This window comes from Euprymna scolopes, chromosome 6, assembly GCF_053919585.1.
Source record: "Euprymna scolopes isolate OS-2025 chromosome 6, ASM5391958v1, whole genome shotgun sequence".
NCBI lineage: Eukaryota > Metazoa > Mollusca > Cephalopoda > Sepiida > Sepiolidae > Euprymna > Euprymna scolopes.
Window position 1 is genome coordinate 84,074,292 of NC_136487.1, and position 25,572 is coordinate 84,099,863.

The window sequence follows — 25,572 nt, forward strand, 5'->3', positions numbered from 1 at the left end:
TGAAAACAATCATGTTATAGTCGACTGGGAAGCAGCCTCATGGTATTGTTTCACAGACATACAGTTTTAGGAAAGAAACTTTGTTCATGGAATTTTTGTTTAGTTTTAGGCACAAGAGCCAATAATGACCAAGATTTCTCTGGCTCATATGTAAAAAAAATTGAGATGATAAAAATAAAAATTGGTTAATTTGATTTTTTTTTTACTTTCACTTTTATTCTATTCAATTCTATTAAAAAATGCCTTTTAGTTAGAAAATAAAATTTCTTTTATATATTTTCAAAGTTACGCTTATACATTTAATACATGCAGATACATTTTTGACTAATGTTTATACACAAATGAAATAAGTCTATCTTTGAAAATCTATAGGTTCAAGATTTTTCTGTCATAATTCCTTATCTGAATTTTTGATGGATTAATATTGTAATTTATTAAAATTTTTATTTTCAATATCAATTTTTCTTGTTTCTTTAATTGCTCTATCTCGTATATTGAGCTTTCGATAGGTTCTAATATAAAGGATAATATATGTTTTTAATTTAAATATAAGTATCACTACCACAACCTTGTCGAGAAAATTAACCATGCATCTTTCTGACAACAGCACAATTGCTAAACATTCTTCTCTATATTCCCAATTTGGAACCACAACCAAACAAAAACTTCATATACTAGAATCATTCATAATTAAATCAAAGAAACCAAATATTAAGAAAATAAATTTAAAATACATTTAAAAGTAACAAAAAAAAGAAAAAAAAAAAAAGAAAAGTGATTTACTGGAGAGAAAAAAGAAAATCACCTCAGCAAATAACCTAAAATCTTTCTGGTAATTATCACTGACAATGAATCTAAAGTACTTGGGTCAAAAGTAACTATGGCAGTTATATCAGCCAGTTTTTACCAGAAACAAGAAACTAATAAGAAATCTGGAAAGGACCAGAACAAAAATATGTAGACGGGAATTGTCTACATTATTTAATAAAATATGCTTAAAGGAAAGAAAGCTGCCTATATATATAAATTATATCTATGCACAGGCACACAGACAACATTATTAATGCTAAAATAAAATTCCATAATGTGTGAAAGATTTTCCTTTTTTTTTTTTCTACTTTCTTAATTTAAAATCAGTTGTTTTTTTGGTGAGGTTGGTTTGGGTGTCATTTTGGTGAATGACATAAAATATTTGCGTTTGGAAGATAAGTAATCTAATTAAAATGTAGTTTGCAATGCAAATTTTCTTTATTTACTGATTAAATTAAACTTAATCTATATTGCATTTTGTATTGGATTTAAAAAAATAAATAAAAAATTAAAATTATAGAACAGATGGGATTGTCAGAGAAATAACATGAAATTCATTTCTTAGAACATATAAAACTGCATGTTTCTCGGCTGGTTCAATAAAAATCAGGGCAATGTTGGCAGCTGGTTTGTCTGCCCAATACCCAACACTACAATCTTCAAAGAAAGAAAATTAAAAAAAAAAAATTAAAATAAAATAAAGTCACAAATACATACAAGCATTGCAGAGGATTAATAGTCGTTTTACTTCTTCCACACAAACTGAATCAGAAGGCTTTCAAACTGTTATCATCGAGTATCAGACATCTACTAAAGTCACATTTTCTAATTGTATTAGGTATTGCATTTCTTTGATGTAAATAGACGTGTGTGTCACTAGAGTGATTGCTTTCTCCTCAGTTAATCAGAAGCTCTGGTATAGGAACACAAATTTCCAGACTTCTTACAGTATTCATACATGTTTGTTTCCCCTGGCAGGAATTGGAACCAATACCCAACAGACATTGCATACCACACTTTACAGCTGTTTAATGCCTTTTCCAACACAGACCAATAATAGTAAAAAGGTATTTTCATTTGAAACTGTGATGTCACCTGTTGATTACTTCTTGTAGCCAGGTAAACTTTATACTACAGTCCACTATTTTATTATATTAATTAAAATAGAGGATGGTTATCTCCATGATACATGTTTTCTGATTTTTATTTTGCCATGGTTCCAATTTACATATACATATGCTCATATCATCAGTATCTTCGACAAAGTTGTCATCATGAACAACAGGATGCTGGTAAATTCTACCTTGAAGCACATCTAAAATAATGTATCAAGTTATTTCAATACGGAAAGCATTGGATAATAAATATCATAAAATAATTGGATAATAATATAAAAACTACTTGTCGGTGACAATTTTAAATGTGACATTTGTTCAAAACTGACCCGAACATCCTTAAAAAAAAAAAAAAACTCAAATTTTTAAAATTAAGTATAATGTGAATTTTTTCTGACACTGCTTGTTGCGGACTTTGAGTCGCTTATTTTTCTACATCAGCAAAACTTGTAAAAAATGTATAAAAAGTTGTGGGAAAAAGAAATATACTTTACTAGAACGTTCTATTGGAAACTGAGCACCACTGCTCATAAAACTCTTTAAATATTGAATTTTTTTTTGTATTTTTGGGGGATAATCTGGTAGATTAGTGTTCAATCAATAATAATCGGCTGAAAAAATTGAAAAAAGATGAAAAAAATAAAATATATAGGGTTTGTGTCCATCATATTTTTACTTCAAATTCTACTTGATAATTTTCTACCACTCAGGGATAAGGGTTATTGCATGTACAGTAATCAATGGGATAATATCGTCGTAACCGTTAGTAATGGAGATTTGATAAAGTGTCTTACTTAAGGAGGTAGTTTATCAGGAATTTGTTTATGTTGGACTTGAAGGCATCCAAGTTGTAGTCAGGTGGGAAACAGGCAAACGGAAGAGAGTTCCACAGGTGTGCACTTCTAAGAAAGAAGCTTTGTTCATAGAATCTACGTTTTGATTTAGGCACAGATAAAGAGTGGGGAAAATTATTGACAGTGGTTTCAGCTAGACGGGTGTTTTTTGTGAAAGATTGGCGAGGGGGGACCAGAGATTGGAGCTCAGACGAACACTTGCCATGGAAATAACGATAAAACAATGACAGGCTCGCAACGTCTCTTCTATGGGAGAGAAGTTGCAGGGAAGAGAAAAGGGTATCCCCCCACTAAGTCACAAAGTCTATTTTGTACTCTGTCAACGCAGGATAGGCTGTTTTTAGCAGCTCCTGCCCAGATGTGGTAGCAGTACTCCATCCTTGGATGTACTTGGCTTTTATATAGATAAAGAACTGCATCAGTAATGAGATATCTTCTGGGACGGTAAAAGGATCCTACCATTTTTCCAACGACCTTGGCAACAGCTTTTGCCTGATAAGTAAATCAAAAAACTTTCCTTTTAATTTATGTTGAACTGCCATATTTTACCTGCGTATTTCTAACTACAAACACCAAAGCTTCAATATAACAAAATGTACACAAATTCATAAACAATAAAAATAGACAAAACCTTCGTATTGCCATAAAATATTTTTTGCACATTGCTTATCTTATTGTCTGAAAAAGAAATTAAATAAATATGTAAAAAAAAAAAAAGTCAATACGCAAAAGCATCTAAAAAATGTTTCTATTGAAACTTTGGACATATTTATGGTGGCTGAATGTGACGTCAGCACCTTTAGGTTGGTGTTAACCTAAAGCAAAAAGTACCTCAGCTTTCTAAGGTTGGCATATAGTAATTTATTTTTGATAATTCAGCATATTAACAGATTGTAATCAGCAAGATTTGCCGGTTTAGGTTAGTTACTTTGTTTTGTAATGGCAAAAGTATTTTTGGGATGAGCTGGTTTCAGAAAAATATTTTCAGTAAAAAAGTCTGTTTCACATCTCCGCTAAAGATTCCTCTATGATGTGTATGACCAGTCATTTTACTACGCGCGAATACATCATGTAAGAAAAGCGTTAACGAAAGCGGTGAAATGGCGCAAAATAGTCCTAGGATCCAGGGGTTAATACCATGCAAACAGTAAATTTGCGACGGGTTTAAATGCCAGATTTGTTTTCAGCAGCCTCGATAACCCCTAAAAACACAAACTAGAATGATCGGCATTGTGTGCGTGTGTTAGGTAAAATAAACATTTACCCATTTTTCCCCCAGCAGATTACCGAACGGAAACGGTCACTAATCTATCAAAATTCTATGTATATTTAACATTCGTAACCGGTGCTCCGTTTGACGTCGATCCCCCATCTTGGAAGCATCGACTTATTTCGGCCAAATTCCACGAATTTAGCTTCTTTTTTTTTTAAGCAGTTTGGCATTGTCAAAAAGGCTTAAAAATAAATAAATAAAAGATTAACGTTGTATCAAAAAAATGTTAAATATTGAAATTTTTTGTATTTTTTTTTTTATAATCTGGTAGATGAGAGACTATTCGAGAAAAATCTGCAGAAAAAAAGATAAAGATAAAATAAAAAAAAAACTTAGAGGGGGTACCGCTTCCATACGCACCTACACTAAATATGCAAACACTAGTTAAAGAATAACAAGTTATACAAAACGGCAGTCATTTAGGCGATATTGAATAACTTTACCTAATGTTTACACATTTAAAGCGTGTATGTCTTAATACAAAGTGTATTTGCTCAAGAGATTTTAACTCGAAAAGATTCCCCGTATAATAAATAATATTTAACAAAAAAAAAAAAAAAAAAAAAAAAAATGCCTACAGAATTTATTTACGGTAGTATAAACACCCCCAACCACCCAATGTTAAGAACGGCTTTCGAAATACCTCTCAACGTCCATGTTAAGAACGGCTTTCGAGGTTGGGAGGGTGCTTATTACGAAAGCCGTTCTTAACATAGGGAGGTTGGGATGTTTATAATATGCTGGGGCAGGTCAGAAAAAATTTACCTTTTTGGTGCTAATGGCAGAGAGTGATCCGCGCTATTTTTTAAATCATATTTCCATGTTTAATTAAAAAAATTTTTTTTATTTATTTAATTGTAAGGTTAAAGTACAGATTAGGTACAAAACACCCTCCCCTCCCCATGTTAATAATGGCTTTTTAAATAACGTTATTATTTCAGCACGGATCAGTCTCTACAGTACCACCTTTTTTCTTACAATAAACTCTCGTCGTGATTTACTGACTTTGCCGCTATTTTATTATTAATCGCTAAAAATCATAAAATTTGATTTTTTTTTTAAGAGAAAACCTTATTTGATCAATTTACGTGTACTCCTTGGGCGTTGAGTTCCATGGCGACCAACAGAATTATTTAATGGTCGCTCCCTTAGTCCCCCCCCCAGTCAAGGCTAATGCATGCGCACGTAACATTTTTTATTTACTGACGTTGGCGATTTAATTTCGCAATCCTCAAACGCATGCCGGACGATTTAAATTGGTTCATTATTGTTGTAATGAAAAAGTTTTATTCAACACACAAAACCATAAATGATTTATTACTCTATTCATTGAAATTTACTAATTTTTAAATGAAAAAAAGTTTTTAAAAATTAGTTGTTTATGTGCGCATGTAAAAATGTTTGTAAAAGTGAGAAATTATTTTAATATTCATTTGAAAAAATTGGGTACTAGTTGTACAGTACACTTATTGATCCGTGCTGAAACAATAACATTATTTAAAAAAACATTCTTAACATGGGGAGAGAAGGGTGCTTTGTAACTATTCTATACTTTAACCTTACAATTGAATAAAAAAACATATCAAAAAACTTTAAACTTAGAAATACGATTTAAAAAAATAGCGCGGATCAGTAAGTGCACTAGCACCAAAATTTTTTTTTTTTTTTTTAGATTAGGTCCACCTTATAAACACCCCTAACCTCCCCATGTTAATAGCTTTCGGAATAAAGATTTTTTTTTTTTTTGGAGGGGGGGGGGGCGGTGAAAAATATTTGCAAAATTTAACTGATATTTGTTGTCAGCATATCCACCCGCAAATACTATTAAAAAAAAAAAAAAAAAGGGTTCAGTGTCCGCTGCAGAGAAGTAGATTTATTTATCAATAAAAATCGTCATTTAAAAAGAAAATTGTGGAAGTGAACCTAAATGTAAATATTTACCAAAAAGTTATCTGCTCATGTAAATTAAAAATGTTTGTCAAAGTGAGAAATTATCAATAAATGGTTTAGTAACTTTTTTTTTTTAAATATTCATGAAAAGAGGTGAGCCAACGTAAGTAAATAAACGAATTACAAATGTTTTTAAAAGTGAGAAATTATTAATAAATGTTTAGTAACTTTTTTCTTTTAAATATTCATAAAAAGTAAAACTTTTTTTCACTATTCGTGAAAAGAGTTAAGCCAACGTAAATAAATCAATAAATAAATGTTTGTAAAAGTGACGGCGGAGTTGTACAACCCCTCCCCCCTGCGTAATTTCTATACTGATAGGTTTTTTTTAACATTTTTCACTGGATTGGACACTAATTAACCAGTTATCAAAAAAATAAATTGAAAAAAAAAAAAAAAAAAAAAAAAAAAATCATTATTTCGACATTTGAAAGGGGTGCTCACTTTTTAGTTACAACGTTCTGGTAAATCAGCCACCCATTTTGTAACCAATATAAAAGGGTGTATATAAAAATCAATAAAAAAAAGAATGAACATGATTTTTTTTTTAATTGTTTTTATGAAAATAAAGTTCCGAGTTTTTTTTTTTTTTTTTTTTTTTTTTTTTTTTTACTTAGTTTTTGGGGGTTTTATTTCTGTACACAGGTTCGAAAAAGTCAAAAATAAATAACAAATAAATGTTATCAAAGGCAATATAAGTTACTTTCCTACCTAACTGGATATATTTGTGTTTTTATTTAATGTAGCATGTTTTTTTTAATTTAAGGTATTATAAATTTCACTAACATGTTGGAGAAATGTTTCATGTAGGCACCGCCAAAAATGGCCGCAAAATCAAGTTGTTGTTGTTTTTTAAAACGAAATTACATTTATTAAAATCCATTATTTCTGAGTAACTTTTTTTTTCCAGAAAGATAAAACCCTGAATTTTATCATATAGAAAACAGAATAATGTAAAACTTTTTCTACTATTTTTAATTCAATTTTAAATGTTAAATTTTCCCAAAAAGTTAACAATTGACATTTTTTGTCTTGCACAAAAAACGTACTTAAATATTTAAAAAAAAGGGTTTTTGAAATAATTAATTTATTTATTGTCTAACTAAGATTTAGGATGATTTTCTAAGAGAATATGCAAAAATATTATAATATAAGTACCTGAATTTCAAATAATTCCACTTATTCATATAGGTAACCAAATATTTCGCGTTTACGTAGAGTTCAGATCGACTCTGTTTACGTTTTCTTTTGATGATGAGAAAACTATGGAAGACCAAACAGGCCAAAAAAAACTTATTTTTCAGTGACGAAAATTTCAATGTATTATTAAGCTGAGGCTGGCCAGTACCAGATGGGTGACCATTTGTATGCGTTTGGTTTTTAATGTGTATGTGTGTGGGGGGCAGGCTCCCCAAAATGGGGGGGGGCAATTTAAAGCTGAATAAAAAAAAATTATTTCAGCGCGTTTGGTCCACCGTAGTCGAAAGGCGGCAAACGTTTTCAAACGGGATCGAAAAAAATGATGCTATTTTTAACACAAAGGGCACAATATTTATCGAATTTTTTTTTTTGGTATCGATTATTCAAAGCATGCCCTGTTTAATAATGGTCATGCATTATTCGGCTCGCTAAAAAAAAATTGTTAATTTATTTATCAAAAATTTTAAAATAGCTTTTTTCGTATAAATATTAAAAAAATTTTTTTTTTGTTTTGCTTAACTTAAATTAATCATTTTACTTAACATATTCACCGAATTTCACACTTCAAAACTCAAAAGCGGGATAATTAAACACAATCGAAGTTCTGATATTCAGACGTCAAAATAAGGTATGCAAACAATTTTTTTTTTTTTTTTTTTTTGAATCTATAATTCTGTCCCTTACAACAACACAATATGTTGATTTCAGTTTCAGATGATTATTTTAAGCATATTTGTTCCCACTTCAAAACAAGGGGGGGTTGTAAGCAAAAAAAAATATATATATAAATATCGTTTATGAAAAATAAGTACACTGTTATAAAGTTCATTCTTCTCCTAATAATCGCTGAAAATTTCGTATTGATCGGATAATTACCTGATTTTTGGTAGATTTTTAAAAAGACGGTCCGTCAAAAAGTACTGACCTGCCCCCCCAGTTTTGGCGGTGCCTATTTCATAGTTTTCCATCCCGTTGTCAATTTTCATATCGTACGCCTCCCGATACATTGCTTTTCGTCAACATGCGACCATTTCATATCTTCGAAGACAATTCCGTATTTAGAAAGAAAAAAAAAAATGGGTGACCGGTTTCGGTTTACCAGAACGTCGTAACTAAAGTGAGAACCCCCTTTCAAATGTCGAAATAATTTTTTTTTTTTTCAATTTTTTTTCATAATCTTGTTAATTAGTGTCCAATCAATAATGATCCAGTGAAAAAACTTCAAAAAACTTCTCAGTATAGAAATTACGCAGGGGGGAGGGGCGTTCCGTTGTACAACTCTGCCAAAATGACAAATTATCAATAAATGGTTTAGTTACTTGTTTTTTTATTCATGAAAAGAGTTAAGCCGACGTAAATAATGTTTGTAAAAGTGCGAAAGGCAACGTAAGTAAATAAATAAAAAATGTTACGTGCGCATACTATGCCTTGACTAAAGAGGGGGGACTAAGGGAGCGACCATTAAATAATTCAGCTGGTCGCCATGGAACTCAATGCCCAAGGAGTACCCATTTACGTAATTTTGGGAATATGACATGTTTATTCCGTGACGAGTATGTACATCATAAAGATTTTTTTCTGTATTTTTGTTTTTAAATAAGTATAAATAAACACCGATGTTGTCTTAAAACTTAAAACATCTTAAAACTGAAAACTTCAATATAAACGTTTGAATTTATGCGAGAAGTTTTTTTTTTTTTTTTAAATAAGACAATACTTTTAGAATAAAATTTATGTGCGCAGATGGACTTACCTACGGACTGTGAGTGTAATTTTAATCTTGCACGCAGTAAATAGTGGAAATACCCGAGTCTATAAATAGATTTAGCTTTACACGAAAAGGTTGGCCACGTAATAGGCCATTGCGTTTGTTTGCATCTTATTGCCCTGACGCCATCGCCTGTGAACGGACAACCACGGTGCGCGTGCGGTAGAGAGAGTACAGAAAAACATTTGGTACTTATTCAGAATAGACGGCGGTTGTCCAGAATCACCCCCTCACATGGAGAAAACCAAAGAAGTAAAGAAAAAAAAAAGTATGATGTAACATACCCGTAACCAAAAGAAAATATTGCACAAAAAAAAAAAAAAAAAAAAAAAGTGCTAGTGCACTTACTGATGATCCGCGCTATTTTTTTAAATCGTATTTCCAAGTTTAATTAAAGTTTTCTGATATGTTTTTTTTATTCAATTTTGTAAGGTTAAAGTATGTATAGAATAGTTACAAAACACCCTCTCCTCCCCATGTTAAGAATGGCTTTTTAAATAACGTTATTATTTCAGAGCACGGATCAATAAGTGCACTGCAGTGCACTAGTACAAAAAAAAAAAAAAAGAAAAGTTGATCAAGTAGTTTTATTTATATTTTTATGAAGAAAATTATTTTTAAGCGAACTTGGGTGTTTTTAATGCCCCTTCCGCCCCCATGTTAAGAATATCTTCCTAAAATCTCGATTTGGAGTTATCTTCCTTATTCCTTCAGACTGTTTTCAAGATGGACCGATATTTTTGAAATTTCACACAAATATACTTTATGTATCTGGCAGTGTTCTTATATAGGTTTTGTATTGGAACATCCTCGATAAGTATTGATAATCGGAAAAGTCCAATGAAAGAAGGAATATACTATTTTGACCAAAGTTAACACCTTATACTGCCTAACATCACAAGCGCATTTGAGAAGTTTTATTACCACACAAGCAAAAAAGCCCGGTATATAAAATCAACAGTAGGTTCTTTGATGTGATAGGGATGCGTTCAAAATGAATGTTTAAAGCACAGCTGAATCAAGATACTTGGATTTTTCATTTTAAACTTCAATTCAAGCTCTTATATAAAAATTTTATAAAATCAACAGTAGGTTCCCTACAGTGCAATGTAAACTACAATGTATTGTGAACTAAGTAACTACGGGGAGACATGTGAAGCTTCCTCGGTAACGTCGCTAGGGTTTGCGTGCGGGTGATATGAAAAAAATAAGGCATTGCAAATGTTTCTTAAGCATTATTACATGAGGAGTCATTTTGTGTAAAAAGTTAATTTATTTTATCCATCAAAATTGGAGAAATGCACGATTAAAGTGTGCAAACATTCAATGAATAAAAAATCAATATAGCTGTTGCCATTTTGGAGACTTTCGTTGAATGCTTGCACATTTTAACAGTGCATTTCTCGCGTTTCGATAGGTAAAAAAAAATTTTTTTTTTTTTTTTTACATGAAATGACTCCTCATGTAATAATGCTTCAGATAAGCAACATTTTTAAAGCCTTATTTTTCTCATATCACCTGCAAACCCTATTTAGCGACATTACTTGCACCACGATAGGCCCCTAGCAAGCAATTAATTTGATTGCAAAATGGGCGATTTCGATGTGGATGTGTGAAACATAAACATTCATTAATCATCATTCAATCCTGGGTAACATCGGATTTCCCTGCTAGTTATAAATGTTTAATAAAAAAAAAAAATACAGAAGAAAACATGGTGCTTGTGCAATATAATGGAATTTCGAACAAATGCATGTCAAAAGATTCCAAAAATGTGAAACTTTTTTTTTTTTTTTCATTATTAAACAACTGAAAAATTTTGTTAGCTTATTTTAAAACTGGAAAACACTAATCAGAAGGGACTTTCCCAAGGAATTCCCCGTGAATCTGAATGGTCAACAGAAACTGGAACTAATATATATATATATATATATATATATATATATATATAAATAAACACGCGCAACTTGGGGGGGGGGGTCACCCAAACAATTTTAAGAAAGAATTTTTTTTTTTGCTTTTAACTTATTATGCGAGATACCTTATAGAACGCATGTTTATTTAACAAATGTGTCCACACCTTGATATATGTGAGAAAAAAATAATTAAAAAAAAAAAAAAAAACGATGATGAATGCTTACGTTGGTGGGGGCGGAGTTCCAATCTGAGTGTGTAAGAGGAGTCTTTTATAGAGGAGTAGTGGGAGGTATGAATCTTTTATAAAAAAAAAGGAACGTGCCTTGGCGAACGGTTGGAACAACCTTAAGGTGCTCTCTGTGTTACCCACCCCCGCGAAGCTTACGCAATCATTTAGTAATCACCTTTATCGTTAGAATAATCCCCCCCCCTCATATCTTGCAAAGGATTTGCTACTTCACTCTTTCGTTATATCATGAACCTCATGAAAGAACAGTTCCTACGCAAGAGGGAGTCATTGATTAAGAAGATACAGGAACGGCTGAAGATATGTTGCGATGGAGTAAAGCCCTCGGCGTACTCGTTCTTCCAGACGGAAATTTAACAATTCATTGTTGAGTTATAAACTCGCATTACGCAGCTGGAGTTGAGCCCCTTCAACAAGATAACACCTGCCAAGATTGAGGGCGGTTGACTGACTCAACTGAAGGATTATTACAAGGACCTGGGCGATATGGATCAAACCTATCAATAGTCAGACCAGCCTTTACTCGGAATCTGCCTTTAAGTTCTCGGAGGCTTTTGCAATCACAGGGAGTTTCTTCCTCCTTCATTATAAAACCCCCACGGATACAAATCATGGGGCCTACATTTAGTGGACAGGAATTGGAGTCCGATTGCATGAGTTTCAGGAACTTTTTAACTAGGTTCGAGAACTGTCTGACTGGCATGGGCCAATGATGCAGAAAGAGGTAACTTCTTGAAGTGTTCTCTCTCAGAGCCTTGAGGCTAATAAATCACCTGAGTTGCACAGACACTAATTACCAGTGTGCCATGTCTATATTAAAGAGGGAGTATTTGGACCTGGACAAAATCATTGCCCAAATATTCTAGGATATTCTTGACTATGTTCTGAAGAAGGGTGTATCCTTTTTTGAACTGGAAGACCTCATTTCCAGGATGGCGTTGTTGTTCAAAGAACTGGGAAACTCCTTCTGTGACTTTTCTGCGGACGACTCTATCGGAGCTCATCTTTTGGCTAAGATTCTCTTCAGAAAATTTCCCCAAGAATTGAAGGGGGAGATAATAGCTCTAATGGATAGGTGGGTACCGCTGTTGTTTTCCAGTGGAAGGAAACTCGAATGGAGAGCTAAACAGCAAAGAATTCCCCCTCAATCAAATGTTTTGGCCCTTAACTCCTTACACTCTAAGGGGGTGGGCCACATCCAGATCATGACATCCGGATGTCTCTCTGCTGCCATGTTTTTTTTTTTTTTTTTAGATGCTTCAGTCTTGTGGATGAATGTCTTAACCACATTAAGATTCACATTAAGACTCATTGGTGTATAGAGATTACAGATTAAAGGCAGTGCCTCTACCGCATTTATGTCAATCATAAGACGGAATGTCTCAAAAGTTTGTTCGGGTGAATAGTTATTTCTTCCTTTCATGTGGATGTGAACAATGCAACTTTGACTGGTTATTCACGCACTTTGTCTCCCTTTTCTTATAGAACAAGGACAGTGTCAGTTAATTGCCTACTGGACACTGGTAGAGGGCGGACATATTTGGCGGTGGATGTACTGAGAAGTTTGCGACGATTGAGACCCTTGATGTCAATTGTCAGCTGAAACTGTCTACCTTTCTTGATGAGTGTCAGCATGGGTTCACAGAGGAAAGTCTTCCACAGGTTCAAGAAGTACCTCCTCAATGACCTCCGTAGCACTCTTTGAGCTGTTCCCACATTTTTGATAAGTCTTTTGCCAGGTTGTTTATGTGCACCGCCCTTATTCTCTTAGCATAGATGCTGGACTCTTTGCCATACCATTTAATCAGAAGGTTTATCTCTTCGTTCAAAATGAGACTAAGTTCCCTGAGAATGTGTTGAAATGATTGTCTCCACACTTGGTAGTCTCCTGATTTATCACTATACTGAATCAACCCAGTAGTGAGGAGCTCGTGTAGAGTGAAAAGCTTCACTAGATCAGAAGTACTGGCAAATGTCCTTTGATCCATCAATTAAACCGTCGTTTACTTCATGTGAAGTGGGTGAGTCATAACTGATAATGGGGGGGGGGGACTGTTTGTGTAGGTTCATCTGAGCTCCCTGGCTCAGATGAACCTGGCTGGATGGGGAAGTTGGTCTCCATGTACGAGTGGACAATGGAGGCATCCTTGACCAATTTCTTTTCATTAAGAGGTGGGTGGGGTCCAGTCATCTCGTTTCGGTTGATTTGCCTGATCGGCTAAGTATTCTCTGACCCATATGATAGGGTCAGAAGGAATCTACGGCAACACATCAAAGGCTGTAAATGACAAAGTTCTCTCTGATTCTCTCTCCTCTGATCTTGAGCGCGTGGTTCAGTGGGGGAAGATGTGGCTGGTTACCTTTAATGCATCCAAAACCAAACTCCTATCCTTACATCATCAACGCTTTGATCCCCAGCAGGCATCAATTGTGATGGATGGCTCTCATCTGAGTGAGGCCCCGTGTTTTGACAAGCTTCTGGGTTTGACCTTTACTCCTGATCTGAAATGGAACACGTACATCAAGTCTGTTGCCAAGGTCGCTGGAAAGATGGTGGGATCCTTCTACCGCTCCAGAAGATATGTCACTACTAATGCAATTCTCTATCTATATAAAAGCCAAGTACGTCCAAGGATGGAATACTGTTGCCATATCTGGGCAGGAGCTGCTAAAAACAGCCTATCCTGCCTTGACAGAGTACAAAATAGACTTCGTGGCTTAGTGGGGGATGCCCTTTTCTCTTCCCTGCAACCTCTCACACAGAAGAGACATTGCGAGCCTATCCTTGTTTTATCGTTGCTCGTCTGAACTCCAATCTCTGGTCCCTCCTCGCCAATCTTTCACGAAAAACACCCGTCTAGCTGAATCCACTGTGAAAAATTTCCCCCACTCTATATCTGTGCCTAAATCAAAACGCGGATTCCATGAACAAAGCTTCTTTCTTAGAACTGCACACCTGTGGAACTCTGTTCCGTCTGCCTGCTTCCCACCGGACTACAACTTGGATGTGTTCAAGTCCAACGTTAACAAATTCCTAATGAACCACCCCCTTAAGTAAACACTTCATCAAATCTCCACACTAACGTAATGTACTTGCAATAACCCTTATCCCTGAGTGGCTTCCAGGCCTTGATAAGTGGTGATCACTATGTAAAAAAAAAAAAAAAAAAAAAAAAAAATACAGTTGAGTTTTGAGCTGGACCGTTCATTTAGCTCGTCGACAGCTTCCCTCAGAGCTTCCTTTAGCTACAGCGGCAACCGTCTCCTTCTCGAGTTGTAGTTTTTCTAGTTTCATTTTTAACTCTAGTCATGTTTTGGCTGCTTCAGCTTTAGTTTGGGTAGCAGCAGCAGCTGCAGAGACAGCAACAGATGCTTTACTCGAAGACTGTGGGGTGAGTGAGACCAGTGGGATTTATAAAACCAGTTGGATTTGTTGTCCACCATGTTTAAGATAAGAGACTGTGCCTCGCCTGGGTACACCTAATCAATCTAAGAGAGATTGATGTAGCCGTTGTTGTTGTAAGTGATGTAAATAGGTTGTCCTTCCTCAGGGGGAGGAGGGACCCCCACGAGAAACTATTCCACGTTGTCGAAGAGGTAACTTTTCTTTGTAGCATTGACAAGATAGGTTTTGGAGCTTGCTTTAATCCTACTTGATCGACTTCGTTTTTTTTTTTTTTTAACTAGACTGTTTCATAAAAGATCACATGCTCTGTTGCCTAGAGTGTGTTTGAAGTCTTATGACGAAAAGTATAAACACCTCTCCAAAATCAAAACTCTGAAGACGGTTTATCATGAAATCAACAGGTTTATTGAAATTGAAGAAGGTAAAAAAAGCGAAGGTCTGACGTCAAGTAAAGAAATATCGAGGCAGTACAAGCTAAGCCCTCATGGCAGTTACCCCATAGAAAGGGAAAAGGAAAGCATCGGTGTCAGCAGTGAAGGGTCACAAGTTGTTCCCTCCAAAAAAACAAGAGAATGGTGAGGGGCAGTAAAAAGGACTGCGAGTCACAATATTTTATATAATATTCTAATAGTAAAATAAAGTGACATTTATTAACTATACTAAAAAAGTAACTTGTAATGTTTTCAAATAAGATTTTCTTTCCTGTGAATTCCTAAGGTAATCGCTGTAGTTTGTTTAAAGAAAGGTATTATTATAACATTTAATCATAAACAAAATAGTCGGTGTGGTGATGCCAGTGGCAAATATTTGTAGCACTAATACACTGTTCAAAGACATTTTTAATGATACGTCTGATATTTTAAGCAGTATGAAATAGTTGGCATATTGTGGTTTAATTGCCAACCAGCATACATGTCTGAAATGTGATGCAATTCCTAGACGTTGTACGAATCTGCAATATCAACGGGGCAAGAAATATATCGATACGTATTGTTGGGGAAAAGGAAAAATATTAGAACGGGATCGTTCTTTGAAGGCAGCAAATTAAAGTTAAACATTTTAATCCAGATTTTATATTGGAGTCTGGTGACATTGATAGTAAAAGTGTATCACAGACAAGTTTAGTGGACGGGTTCAATTCCATCAGGGACATTTACACAATGTCTTTGATGGAAAATCTAGTTGAAATTGGTCTTGCAAGAACAGTTAAGATAGGTGAGGGCAAGTTTATGCATCGGAAATACCACCGAGGAATATATTGAAGGGCAATGGGTTCTTGGTATGATTAAGTGAGAAACAAATGTGACCATAATGGTACCAGTCAACAATAGAGATGCTGAAACCCTACTGTCAATATTCAGAAGTATGTGCGACCAGGCACAAGGACAGTGACAGATGGTTGGCGTGCATATAGTACCCTACCCAGCCATGAGATGGTAAACCACAGCTATAACTTCACAAATCCAGATGACTATCATTCATACAAATCGCATTGAAGGTAGCTGGAGTATCAGCGCTATGAGAGATATTAGTCCAGCAAACTCCAATAGTCATCTACAGGAATTTCTCTGGCGGCAGTGAATAAAGGACAATCACTTTAGTGGTATTATTTACTGGATACGGTTTTTTGATGAGTTTTGAGTAAGAAAGAAAAATAAAACAGTTCAAAATCATATGCATATTATTTATTATTAAAAATACATTTCATGAAAACACTTATAAAATGTTCACGTTGTTTGATTACAAGTTCTATTGAGGTTTGAATTAAAAACAAATTGAAACCTCTAATCTCTATATAAATAAAATGAACTCATTTTTTCCCGTCTGATTTTGACATTAATAGGATTAAAAATCAAGATATTTCATGCAAATATAATATGCACAAATGGCAGAACAATATCCGAGGTGTGTTATAGGCTTATTATTTCTCAAATTCCTTGATAATCTTAGATTTCTATACTTTTTCTGCTGAGAAGTCACGGCCAAAATCGGTTAAGATCAATGGAAGTGGTAAAATATTTTCTCTCTAATAAATTCCTCCTCCCCCTGCCACCACTTAACACCGTTTGGGGATCGTTCACAAGGAACAGTTGAGAAGAGAACACCGGTTTGGCTTCGTAGTTCTTTCATGTGAAGTTATTTAAAATCACTAAACTAAGCTGCAGTGCTCTGTGGCGTAGTGGTTAGCATGCTGGACAATTCATATCATATTTTCACGTTCGCGCCGACCTACTGTAGTCGTTTTTTTTTTTTTTTTTTTTTTTTTTCCTTAAACAACTGGAATGGACTTTTCTTGGTGGCCGAACTGTTAATGTTGCAGATGTTTTTTTTTTGTTTTTTTTTTCACACTTTATTTTCCTACTTTTACTCATGACTCCAGGTTTGATCCTTCCTACTTACCTACCATAACATTTTTTAAAACTCCCCCCCCCCCCTGTCCCGGAAACAAACACTTGGGCAACGCCGGGTACCCCCGCTAGTATTTGATAAAGTTTACATTTCTATGCTAAATTCTAATATAAAAGTTTTACTATTTAAATGAATGTTAAATGGAACTTAAACAATCTGATGCGTGAGAAATTTTGTTACTTGGTTAAAAAGTTTGGTAAATATTACCTTACGCTACAACAGAACACCAACCATTCTAATTTATCTTTTTTAGAGGTTGCTGACAATGAATTTGATAATCAAACTCGTCGCAAATTCACTGTTTGCATGGTATTAACCCCGGGACCTTGGAAGTATTTTGTACCATCTCACCACCTTCATTAACGCGATGGCTGAGCATGTGGTAGTGTTTTCTTATATGCACTCGGCCGCAGCGTTAATGAAGGCAGTGAGATGGCACAAAATAGTTCCAACGTCCAACGGTTAATACCATGCAAACGGTAAATTTGAGATGGGTTTGATTATCAGATTCGAATACCCCTAAAAAAAAAAAAACAAATTAGAGTGGTCGGTGTTCTGTTGTAGCATAAGGTAATATTTACTTTGTTCTAATAAAGATTATTTTCATTCTAACAATATTTTTTTTGGGGGGGGGCAATCTTTTCTTAACAATTATAACAGTAAATTATGTACGCTTTGGTCTTCCATACAATGAAATCTTATCTCATGGTAACCGGAAGTAAAGAATAAACCTTAATTCTTAAATAAAACCCTTTCACATAGCAATTTAATTAGGCACCGCCAAAAATGGCCGCAAAATCAAGTTGTTGTTGTTTTTTAAAACGAAATTACGTTTATTAAAATCCATTATTTCTGAGTAACTTTTTTTTTCCAGAAAGATAAAACCCTGAATTTTATCATATAGAAAACAGAATAATGTAAAACTTTTTCTACTATTTTTAATTCAATTTTAAATGTTAAATTTTCCCAAAAAGTTAACAATTGACATTTTTTGTCTTGCACAAAAAACGTACTTAAATATTTAAAAAAAAGGGTTTTTGAAATGATTAATTTATTTATTTATTGGCTAACTAAGATTTAGGATGATTTTCTAAGAGAATATGCAAAAATATTATAATATAAGTACCTGAATTTCAAATAATTCCACTTATTCATATAGGTAACCAGATATTCGCGTTGACGTAGAGTTCAGATCGACTCTGTTTACGTTTTCGTCTGATAAAAAGCAAACTATGGAAGACCAAACAGGCCAAAAAAAACTTTTTTTTCAGTGACGAAAATTTCAATGTATTATTAAGCTGAGGCTGGCCAGTACCAGATGGGTGACCATTTGTATGCGTTTGGTTTTTAATGTGTATGTGTGTGGGGGCCAGACTCCCCAAAATGGGGGGGGGGCAATTTAAAGCAGAATAAAAAAAAATTATTTCAGCGCGTTTGGTCCACTATAGTCGAAAGGCGGCAAACGTTTTCAAACGGGATCGAAAAAAAAGATGCTATTTTTAACACAAAGGGCACAATATTTATCGAATTTTTTTTTTTGGTATCGATTATTCAAAGCATGCCCTGTTTAATAATGGTCATGCATTATTCGGCTCGCTAAAAAAAATTGTTAATTTATTTATCAAAAATTTTAAAATAGCTTTTTTCGTATAAATATTAAAAAAAATTTTTTTTTGTTTTGCTTAACTTAAATTAATTATTTTACTTAACATATTCACCGAATTTCACACTTCAAAACTCAAAAGCGGGATAATTAAACACAATCGAAGTTCTGATATTCAGACGTCAAAATAAGGTATGCAAACAATTTTTTTTTTTTTTTTTTTAATCTATAATTCTGTCCCTTACAACACAATATGTTGATTTCAGTCTCAGATGATTATTTTAAGCATATTTGTTCCCACTTCAAAACAAGGGGGGGTTTTGTAAGCAAAAAAAATATATATATATAAATATCGTTTATGAAAAATAAGTACACTGTTATAAAGTTCATTCTTCTCCTAATAATCGCTGAAAATTTCGTATTGATCGGATAATTACCTGATTTTTGGTAGATTTTTAAAAAGACGGTCCGTCAAAAAGTACTGACCTGCCCCCCCCCAGTTTTGGCGGTGCCTAAATTTAATAAACAAAAATTGAATTAACTTAAAAATCATATATATATATAATGATTGCAATGTCTTGTCAGATGAGTGCCACTCCCTCTGTCGCTGAAAGTCTGTGTCCGAAGATGACAAGTTCTACCAGCGACTTGCATACCCTCGAGCAGACATGACATTGAAAACAATCATTGCTATACATACGTATATATATATATATACATACACACACACACACATATATATATATATACACATACATAAACACACACATATATATATATATATATACATATATACATGATTGCAGATCAGTTATTACATGCTTCCAGCCTATCAGGCCTACATGCGTCACAACTTTTCCATCGCCATAGGACCTTTTTTTTTTTTTTTTTTTTCAGACAAATGATGTCTGAGGGAGTCTCTGTACAAAAATATTAAAGAGTTTTAACTTTGTACGACAGCTAAGTCTTTCTCTTGGTTCAAAATGTTGAGAACAAGCAAAAGCAAGATAGCCAGCAACAAGTCAAACTGCAGACCAGCTTAATGCGGGTACTGGTCTTTCGCTTTATGGTTTTTTTAAATCAGAGATTTGCTTTTCCTAGAGAGGTTGCCTTCACCATGGCTTACAGGAGCCCTCTCCACCCCCAATGCTATTCGGTCCATGTCTGGGACTTAGGTTGCTGGGCACCAGAGCATATTCCACACGCCGCGAGTGTGATGCAATGCATACCGCAACTGAGAGGGCCTAATCTTCTCTAGAGGTTTCTATCCTACCTCACCCTTAGCCTTTGGTTAAAGAAGCTTGGCCCACAAGGCAGTGGGGGTGGGGGTCCAGTTATATGGCACTGGACACACGCTGTTCATCAGAATCCCCAACAATGAATAAGAAAAACAAACCTAACACACACACGGCACATAAAACAAGCGGTCATGAGTTGCGCCAGTTGCGGTGTCTGTGCATTGAATTGTGCAAATTCCAAACAAGAGCATCCAAAACGGCAGAACTCCCCAGCAGCGATCACGACGGTGATGATGAGTCCAACTAAATTAATTTAATTAATTTGCTTTTATTTATTCATGTTCAAATCAATTTAAATAAATTAATACATAAATAAAAACAATACATGTCCGACAGAAACGATACGTAATGGATAGACAGACCTCAGTTGCCATCTTCTGTTAAAGTTCATATGGGAAAACCGTTTTAAGAACGCCAGGTCTCTTTGATGTTTATGACGATGAACACATAAATAAATTAAAACATAAATAAAAGCAATATATGTGCGAATGGGCAGACCTGATATTTATAAACGGTCGGCGATTCAGAAGCGTTGTGCGACCGACGGATGTCAGGTGAAAATCTAGTTTCTACGTCGATTGTTCCGCTTATCAAACCGAACTTCCCGTTTTTGTTTAAAATTAAGGTGCTTCTACACTTTATTGCCGAAATTGGAGACGCCATTTTTTTTTCACGCACTTGCTGTCCAAATCCAGATATTATATTTTTTATCACGCACTTGCTGTCCAAATCCAGATATTATATGGCCGAACGATTGCTTCCGGAAAGGGAAAGAATAAATTTGCCAAAATTAACACTTATTACTTCCAGAAACGTTAAATTAAACTAAAATTATCATTTATTACTCCCAGAAATTTGGTAAAACGATATTACTGGAGAAAATGAATCTTGACAATTCAAAAAAATGTTTAAAATTATTTATTTGTTCGAAAACACACACACACAAACGAAAAAAATAAACAAACAAACAAAAAAAAAGACTAATAAATGTTTTGGTTTTCAAATGGCACTCCCCCAGTTTAAACTATTATGAATATGTCCTTTCATTTTCTGTTTTTAATAAATAAAAAAAAAAATAAAAAAAATGTTCCATGAAAAACTTTCCCGTTTTCATTAATTAAATCGAAACATTTCCAATTAAACAAATTCTCTTTCACTTTATTTGTTAAATTTTTAGAGGTAAATATCCAGATCCCACAGAACACCGACCACTCTAATTTGTTTTTTTAATAAGTAATTGAGGTCGCTGACAACGAATCTGAAAGTCAAACTTGGGGCAAATTTACCGTTTGCATGGTATTAACCCCCGAATAACTTTCCACCATTTTGCAGCTGCTTCTGTTTACGCTACGCGCGCGCTGCACTCGCTGCAGCATGAACGACGGCTTGCTTAATGCTTCACCTAGCAAACTGCCTTCTCACATGGCGTACCAATCAAAAAATTACGGACTGACATTTTTTTAATGACTTACAGTTAAAGAAAAGTACAACAAATTGGGGAACTTTTTTTTTTTTTGTCTTACGTAGTTTTTAATGTGGTTTTGGTTTACAAAAACATAAGCACCAAACATCTTTATGTTTTTCATTCTTTTTTTGCGGGAGGGGGATTCAATTATAGAACTTATGTGGCTTAATAGGTGTTTTTGCAGTTTAGTTAAACGTTTTTCCGTAAGTAACGCAAACGCACCGCACCGACATTTACCAATTAGAACACCATTTAACATTTTCCGAAGAGGGGGGGGGCGGATGTGATGTTGGGGCGCGCGCCCAAACATCACATCCGCCCCCCCCCCCGCCCGCTCGCGCCCCCAATGTAAACAGTAAAATCTTCGGAAAATGTTAAATGGTGTTCTAATTGGTAAATGTCGGTGTGTTACTTTGGGTTTGTATTACTGTACACAGGTTCGAAAAAGTTGTCAAAAAACAAATATATAACAAATAAACGTTATCAAAGGCAAGATAAGTTACTTCTCTACCTAACTGGATATATTTTTTGTGTTTTTATTCAATGTAACATGTTTATTCAGCTCGAAAAGCATACAGTGTTTACCGATGTATTGGAACATTCAAGATGGCGTCTGATTCTTTCTTTAACACGGTAAGTTTGGGAAAAGGTGTTATAAATAAAAAACCGAATAAAATACTGTTAAAAACTCGCTCAATATATGTTACCGTGAAATAGGGTGACATATATTCGGCGGGTTTTTAATAGTATTTTGTATAGTTTATTATTTATAACACCTTTTCCCAAACTTACGGTGTTAAAGAGGGTGTGAGACGCCATTTTAAATTTTCCACTACATCGATAAACACTGCATGTTTTTCGAGCTGAATAAACATGTTACATTGAATAATAAAAAAAAAAAAAATGTATCCAGTTTGGTAGAAAAGTAACTTATCTTGCCTTTGATAATATTTATTTGTTATATATTTGTTTTTTGACAACTTTTTCGAATCTATGTGTACAGTAATACAAACCCAAATATCCTTCTTACGACACTCGAAAAAACTATCAACTCTACAAAAAACACCTGATTAGACACGGGAGTGATTAAAAAAAAAAATACGTTGTTTAGAAACAATGTAATGCATTAAAAAAATATTAGATATTTCGCCGAAATATTTCGGTACGGTCTGTATTTGGCTTTAAATAGTTTACGCGGCCGGGATTACAATTACAAATGGAGAAGTTTGTCTTACCTTCAGCAAACATTTGTAAAGTTCGTTTCTTAAATGATCTTAATTGGAAATATACCTTCATTAAAAATGTACATATTCCATAAGACAGTCGAATCAACAATTTTCAATTAGTAATCCTACAGTGTTGATTAAACAAATATACAGAAAAGTTATTTAAGCTTAAAAAAAAAAAAAGAAAGTAATACTATTAGAAAATACTGTCATGGAAATTCAACGGTGTAATTTTTAAAACGAATTGAGTTCTCTCCCCTGTTTAATTCGCTTTAAAGTTTTGTTTTTTAATTTTATTTATCATTTATTTTATTTTATTTTTTTTTTTTTTTCGCGAGTCAACCCCCACTCCAAAAAAAATTTTGCTGTTATTTTTTTTTCCACGTTTAATTAAAGTTTTATGATGTTTTTTTGGTAAATGTTTACTTTAACTACAACAGAACACCAAGCAATAAAATTTGTTTTTTCATAGGTTTTCGGGGTCGGTGACAACGAATCTGACATTCAAACCCGTCGCAAATCTACCGTTTGCATGGTATTAACCCCTGAACCCTCGCACTATTTTGTGCCAACTCACTGCTTGTGAAAACTGATTTCTTTTTTTTTCTTTTAGATCAATTAAAAAAGCATCAAAAACTACGTAACACAGAAAAATGAATCACATTTTGTTGTTTTTGAAAACTTATTTCAAATGTCTGCTTAAAAATTCTTCCGCAATGTGACAAGTCACTTTACTACATGCGTCCATGCGCGAACGCATCATGTAATAATAGCATAAATGATGGCGGTGAGTTGGCACAAAATAGTGCGAGGGTTCAAACGGTAAATTTGCGACGGGTTTGAATATCAGATTCGTTGTCAGCGACCCCGAAAACCTATAAAAAAAAAAAAAAAAAAAAAAAAAAAAATTTATTGGTCGGTGTTCTGTTGTAGTTAAAGTAAACATTTACCCCCTTTTTTTTTAATTCAATTGTAAGGTTAAAGTACAGAATAGGTACAAAACACCCTCCCCTCCCCGTGTTAAGAATGGCTTTTTAAATAATAACGTTATTATTTCAGCACGGATCACTCTCTGCATGAGTACCAAAATTTTGTAGACATTAGAGTGGGGGATCTGTTTAGCATATAAATTTAATCTAAACAATCGCTTACTTTCCGACCCGATAACATTTTAAGATGTAATCAATTTCTGATTTAAGCAAAATTTTTTTCGGAAGGGGGGGGGGATCTACTGCCAATCGGACTGAGGGTTAAAGGCATATAAAAATGGGAAAAGTTTCACTGCCAGAGTGAATTGTAGAGTTAAAGGAGCTGTGTAGTTTTCCTTTTTAAATGATAAAATTGAGAAATATCTTTTGGTCGAAGTACGAATGTGTACCAACTAAACACTCGCCTGTCAAAAGTTGAGTTTTAAGGATATTCGGGTCTGTTTTGGACGAATATGACATTTAAAATTGTTGCCGACAAGTAATTTTTATGACATTAAGATCTTTATTATTTAATGTATTCTGGAACGTTTCATTTTTCAGTGGTGGCCATTTTGTTTTTACTACAGAACGATACAAATCGAAGTGAAACAGTGAGCACACGCATTTTCTTTTTATTGCAGACGATACAAAACGACACAAAAACAATCAATTTGCCAAATATTCTTTGAGTATTTAATAATTTTCTGTAAATATTTTTCATAGTCTATCAGTAATATATAATTTTATTAGTTTAACCCTACCGACTAGGGATTTTTATCCTTGGCCCCCAAAATTAACAGAGATCTTAACATGAAATCAATTCCTGTAATGACCTAGTCCCTTGTTGATTGCGGTGTAATGCTGATTCTGTGCAGTTCTAGGAGATTCACCCTCCCAGGCCTTGCCTTCTCTCTTTGAGAAGGGGTTAGTTTATTGCTAATCACCTGAGGCACCCTTACCGGAAAATGCCTACAGGGCTGCCCATATACTCTTTGCAGGTCAGAGTGCTCCTCCTCTGGGGCCCTGATTCTTGATCTCATTTTCCGACCTTGGTGTCACAGTTCTTGTAGTAAGAGAGAACTAAATAGCCCGCCCCACTTTACTTTCATTTTATTAACCTAGCCCTAAAAAAAGCTATCCTATTAAATAGTTAATTTGTGATCAGTTCACTCATTGTTACTAATCTCCTCAGTGTCCACCTGTCAAACTCAATAATCCTTATCCTCGAATGGCCTATGGGCCTTCATAAATGGTGGCATGTTTGGAAAAAAAATGTTTTTGATTAAAGTTTTTTTGTGAGTACTCTTTATGTGAAACTGTAAATGATTCCTTAAGAAAACAGTCTCCCACCTTAAAAAAAAAAAAAGAAAAAGAAAGGGCTCCTTTGCATCTAAGAAGATGAAAATTAATTCTTACACACAAAAAAAATTATATTAAAAAATAAGTAATTGGCAAATTTGTAGATTAACAACCTCTGTCAAATCACTTCCACCCCCAAAAGAAAAGCGATTCAATAGATTTTTAAGTAATTATATGTGAACATTCTGAAAAACTTTGAAAAAAAAACAAAAACAAAAAAAAAACAAGAAAACATTTTAGAATTTCAAGTGGGGGATCACTTCCACTTATAAATATAATGTAAAATGATTCTTCATTTCCTGGCTATTCCAAGCTTTTAGGACAGTTAACAAAAATAAGAAAATGAATCTTGTGCATGACTAATTTCTAAGAAATAGTAAAAAAAAAGCCCTTCTTAACTATTAGCCATACTAGTACTAGCGGGTAGTCCCCCTCCAAAAATAATCTTAAATCTATCATTAGATCTAAGTTTGAATGATAAGCCCCTCCCCCTCATCCTGACAGAACCTCTCCTAACTGCCTTAATCCTATCAGGAATCCTAAGTCTGAGTAGAAACTCCCCTAAAAACACTCCCTTAATTTTTTCACTATGACCGAGTCACAAACACGCTCCCACCTTATCTTAACACTACTATTAACCCTAAGTCTATGTAGCAAACTCCCTCCAAAAAATCCCTGATAAAAACCATAAGCAAGCACGTAAA

At 34.2% G+C, this 25,572-nt stretch overlaps 1 protein-coding gene across 3 annotated transcripts in view; it reads right to left on the reverse strand.

The window, feature by feature from the left end:
• Positions 1-22,786, reverse strand: part of LOC145277741 (TNF receptor-associated factor 3-like) — a 52,985-nt gene extending 30,199 nt beyond the window's left edge. Inside the window, exon 1 of one of the 3 annotated variants that reach the window (XM_080129455.1) lies at positions 22,551-22,786. In XM_080129455.1, coding sequence (XP_079985581.1) covers positions 22,551-22,611 — 61 coding nt within the window. In that variant the 5' untranslated portion in view covers positions 22,612-22,786. Of the gene's footprint in view, positions 1-6,788; positions 6,801-8,955; positions 9,155-22,550 lie in introns of those variants that run through there. The other 2 variants (XM_080129456.1, XM_080129457.1) reach the window with 2 other exon arrangements.
• Positions 22,787-25,572: the final 2,786 nt, after the last annotated feature.